Source organism: Tachysurus vachellii, chromosome 5 (assembly GCF_030014155.1).
Source record: "Tachysurus vachellii isolate PV-2020 chromosome 5, HZAU_Pvac_v1, whole genome shotgun sequence".
Classification (NCBI taxonomy): Eukaryota; Metazoa; Chordata; class Actinopteri; order Siluriformes; family Bagridae; genus Tachysurus; species Tachysurus vachellii.
The window spans coordinates 31,974,101-31,979,100 of NC_083464.1; the positions used below are offsets into that span (position 1 = coordinate 31,974,101).

At 43.8% G+C, this 5,000-nt stretch overlaps 1 protein-coding gene across 3 annotated transcripts in view; it reads right to left on the reverse strand.

The window, feature by feature from the left end:
* Positions 1-5,000, reverse strand: part of triob (trio Rho guanine nucleotide exchange factor b) — a 110,068-nt gene that overhangs the window by 45,682 nt on the left and 59,386 nt on the right. For all 3 annotated transcript variants that reach the window (XM_060871255.1, XM_060871254.1, XM_060871256.1), the window contains 5 exons: positions 4,678-4,873; positions 3,529-3,695; positions 3,088-3,207; positions 2,768-2,959; positions 896-1,045 (listed from right to left, as the gene is read on the reverse strand). In XM_060871255.1, coding sequence (XP_060727238.1) covers positions 896-1,045; positions 2,768-2,959; positions 3,088-3,207; positions 3,529-3,695; positions 4,678-4,873 — 825 coding nt within the window. The remainder of the gene's footprint in view (positions 1-895; positions 1,046-2,767; positions 2,960-3,087; positions 3,208-3,528; positions 3,696-4,677; positions 4,874-5,000) is intronic.

The window sequence follows — 5,000 nt, forward strand, 5'->3', positions numbered from 1 at the left end:
AATTCAGTACAATTCAAAACTTTTTGACAATATTTATTGTCACGTAACATAGAACTGAACATATGTATAATTGTAGATATGTATAACGTTCTCTCATTAAATACATAAAAGTAGGGCTACATTTCAATATAAGAGAAAATAAATAAAATGTGAAAATTGTGTATCTTTAAATAAAGTGCTTAACTTTCCCTTTTATATCTCAGAGAGAGAACTGAGCTCTAGCTTGGCTTGGGTTATGGTTAAACCTGGGCTTGGGTTAGGGTTAAACCTGGGCTTGAATGGACTCAGGGCCGCTCTCATACACATGTGGAGGTGCTCATTAGTGACCCTGGAACAGTATTTAGTTTTGATTATGTTCATTGTAGAGAAAGCTGCCTCACAGTTGTATGTAGAGACAAACATGGTCAGGATGTATAGGGCTACTTCACTCAGACCTGGGAAAGCTGTCTCAGGGACGCTGTCTTCAGATTAGAGTGGATGTGTTTGTTTAAATCCTTTATGTTTTGTCTCATAATGGTGTTTCACAATGCCTCATAATATGAGACATTCTGGTGAAGTGTGACGTGTGAACAGAAATCAGTCTCCGTTGCACTCGTCTGTTTTTCTCCTTTTCTTTTCTACTTCATGTGTAACTTTACTCTAATTCTCTCTCATCTGTCTTGCGCTGTTGAGTTGCAGTGTTTACTTCGTTTCCATTACCTTTACCGTAAAGACCGCAAAAGCTGCGCCGGTTAAAATAGAAGCGCTTCGTCAAGTTTTAAATCAGAACCTTTTGTTTTGGCTGTAGGTCCGGATCCGGATTGGGCAGCTTCTGGGTCCGGGTCCGGACCGCGGTCCGCCTGTTAGTGACCTCTGATCTACAACATTTATAGGTGTGTCTGTGCATCTGACTTACCTTGAGAAAGGCCTCCTTCTGCTCCAGGTGTTTGCTGACCATCGGGGTCACGTGATCTGACTCAGAGTTGGGCCCAAGCTTATCAGATCCTCCACACCAGTCCTCTTCCCGCTTGTACTCCTGCTCGAGACTCTCTAACACACTACACACCTGAACACACACACACACAAACACACACACACATTACAAACCAAGCCTGAGATTGTAATGTGCCCCAGTGTTCCCTCACTCCCTTGTTTGATAAATGTTGTAGTAGTAGACAAATGTTGACTCTTAAGACCACACATTTTTCCCCTCATTCTCTTGTCTCCTAGTTTCCTTGTTGGGGTTTCATGCATATAGCTCATTTCCCCCATTTCTTCTGGGGATTCATAGACATCTGTGTCCTTAATTGGCACCAGTATAACCTTGTTCCCTAGGTTAATGTTCTAATGCCCCTTTTCCACTGAGGCAGTTTGAGTGCTGGTTCGGAGCCTAATTTAGAACCAGTTCTTTCTTTTTCGACAGCCAAAGCACCGGCTCTGCACCAGGAAAAGTGGCTCTTAAGTAGCACCAAAACGTTGCTGGTCTACACTTAAGAACCGCTTGTGTCAGGGGCTGTGGGCGGGGCTGTGGGCGGAGCTACTGTTAGTGCATTAGATAATGTATCTTAAGTATACTAATGTTTAATACACTTTTACTTTACCGTGATATGATACATTATCAGTACACATGATAGTAAGTAGCTACATGCTAAGGCTAACTTTTTTCTGTGTTAATGATAAAATAACGTTATGTACTTTCTCCATAACAACCTCCGTTTATACAGATTACATGGAGCTGCACGTACACGTTGGATTCGCCGCGTTTGGGTGTTAATGTAGGTTCACAAAGCCATGAGCATTAACAGTAAAGCAACATCCACCATTGTTGATGTGTTTGTGTTTGTCGCTGCTGCGCTAACGTTGCTGTGTAACGTGACACGTATACAGTGACGTCAGACTCGGCTCTGTGATGCTCTCTAGCAGGTGGAAAGACAAACCGGTTCTTAGGTTTACCAGTGGAACCAACTTTGAACCAGCACCCGGTTCTTTTTGGTGGAAAAGGGGTATAAGAGTCTGCACCATTTCCTTGTTCCCTTGCCTGGTCCGTGTTGCAGTAGTATGTTTTCTAAGCCTGCACCATTGTTCCCTCATGACCTTGTCCCCTTGTCCCCTTATTTCTTTGACCCCTTGCTTGCTTGGTGAATGGTAGTGTAGTATGACTCAATAGATGGCACACATTCATTCATTCCCCTGTCCCCTTGGTCCCTCATTCCCAAGTGACCTTGCTTGCTTGATGAACATTGTAGAAGTAGAACTCCAAAGACTTGGAATGTTGCAATATTCCCTTGTCCCCATATTCCCTCATTTCCTAGTCTTCGCTTTGGTGGCTCTATTTGTTCCCTTGTTCAATTGTTGCCTCAAACCATTGGAGAGTTTTAGACTAGCATGGCTCCTAAGACTGCATCTTTTTGCATCCTTCTTTCTTGAAATGCTTGGAAGGTCTAAAAAACTATGCATCATAATTTGGCTCTTTCATTCGCTTCTTCCCATGTCCTCTTGCTTCCTTGGTGATTTTTACAGATGCCAATGATTACAGATGCTTGGTCCCCTCCCTCACTTCCCCCCACTCACTCTCACCTCTTTCTGAGACTAAAAACAAGGGATTTGTATGTTTGTGTCATAACACTTATCCTTGTTCTCTTCTCCCATTACCTTGTTTAACTTGGCACTTTGTTCCTTCACCTGGTTTGAAGTTTTGTCCAAACATCGCACCATCTTTTCTTCATTTATAGAATTGATACGGTTTGTATGAACCCAGCTTTGTTCCCTTGTTCTCTTGTCCTCTCACCTGCTCTGAGGTTTTGTAGAAGGCCACGGAAGCATTCACCAGTTTGAGACGGTCCTCCATCTTGAGCATGAGCTGCTGCCAGTGAGACGCCACCTTCTCGGCACACTCGCGGATTGTCTCGCTGTCGTAGTGAGCAGCCTGCAGCATAGCCTCTGCCTTCTGCTGCACCTGCAGTGCGCTCTGGTGTGTCTTCTACAGTCCAGATGGGAACAGGGAAGAATTGCGTTCAAGAGCTAGTGCATTAGTCAGCAAGGATCATTTTTTTTTATATTACATCTTTCACACTTTTCATAAGCACAAAATAGTGTGTGTGAGGAAACCTCGATGGCATGCTGGAACTGCTCGTGTTCCCTCTGTAGCTGCTCGGCCTCCTGCAGAGAACTGGCTGTGATCAGGCCGGCGTTCAGCATGGACTCACCATTACGGATCCATCCCAGGACCTGCAACACACACACACACACACACACACACACACACACAGACACACACATTTCATACCTGACACTACTCATAGTGTACTAGAGTTCTACTACATCATTGATTTAAAACCATGACATTTTGCTATCACTATTACTTTAACCTGCTGCTTAAAATTAACATTGATACCGATGCCAAAAACTAATGAAACATGATTAACACGATTAACTTTTTTTTTTTTTTTTATTCTGCAAAGGTCAAGAGCCAGAATCTGCAAGGTTGTGTAAAGTGCTAATACACACTATACTCTTATAGATTCATTTGTGTGTGTGTGTGTGTTTTACCTGTTTGACCTCAGCCTGTAAGTGGCGCAGCTGAACACACTGCTCCAGGTGACGGCGGTGATGCTCGGCCGCTGTGTCCAGCTCCTGCTGCTTCTCATGCAGGAAGTCCAGCAGATCCTGAACACGTGTGGCCATGTCCACATCCCGATCACACAACAACTCTATACCTACAGAGAGAGAGAGAGAGAGAGAGAGAGAGAGAGAGAAAGAGAGAGAGAGAGAGAGAGAGAAAGAGAGAGAGAGCAATCATTAATAAAATTTATAGTCATTGATAATTTGCTGTAATACAAGTGTTTATTATATTTTTTACAATTTGGTAATAAAATAATAACATGTACTGAATAATCATAGCTGAAAGATTTAAGAAGATCTGCTACAGATGTACACACATCAAACATCAGACAAATGCCAAAGGTCAAGTGGGAAATTCTGCAATGCTACACACACACACACACACACACACACTCACACACACACACACACACACACACACACATACACACACACACAAAACCTGTACTCACATTTTACTCCTGCAACCAAGAACTGCATCGGGCTGAAACTTGGAGCTGACTCAACCATTGCAAAATTATTTGATATGTGTGCGTGTGCATGTGTGTGTGTGCGTGTATGTGCGCGTGTGTGTTTGTGTGTGTGTGCGTGTGTGTGTTTGTGTGTGCGTGTGTGCGCGTGCCAAAGAGATGTCTGATAAAAATGCGTTTTGCTCCAATTTAACTGTCTATCTGTGAACAGATTTTAAATCTGTGCGTGTGTGTGCTTATGTGTATGTGTGTGTGTGTGTGTGTGTGTGTGTGTGTGTGTGTGTGTGTGTATAAAAGAGGGCAGCGAGCAAGTTAGGCAGCCGGAGCAGAATGTCTAGTGATTTCTACAGGATTACAGCAGTGTGTGTTAGTCTGCTCCCGCTGTGTGAGCTGGCTTTGGTGTATAGTATTAGTGTTAGCCGCTCCACCCCCTCTTAAGCCTATTGGGTTAACCCTCACTCTTATCCTCTCTCTCTCTCTCACACACACACACACACACACACACACACAGTAAAAACACAATATAGTGATTGGACCTAGTCCATGCCTAATGTCATTAATATTTAATACCCAAAGAGACAACAGTGTGTAGGACACACAGACCCACCTGAAGCCTGCACTTCAGTGACGTACTGCAGCAGCTCCTGGCCCTGGTGGATGGCTTGGAACGTCAGGTTGTTCATAGTGAGCGCTTTCTCTGCATGCTGCTGAAGTCTCTGCTCAGCCACAGTCAATTCCTCAGTGTCAAACTCTCTGAGCTGCTGAGACAACTCATCACTCCATGACTCCAGGTCTGAGATCACCTATAAACACACACACACACACACACACACACACGCACAGGGTCGAGGCAGAAATGAGAAGTACAATCTCTAATATAACATTGTGTGTGTGTGTGTGTGTGTGTGTGTGTGTGTGTGTGTGTGTTTT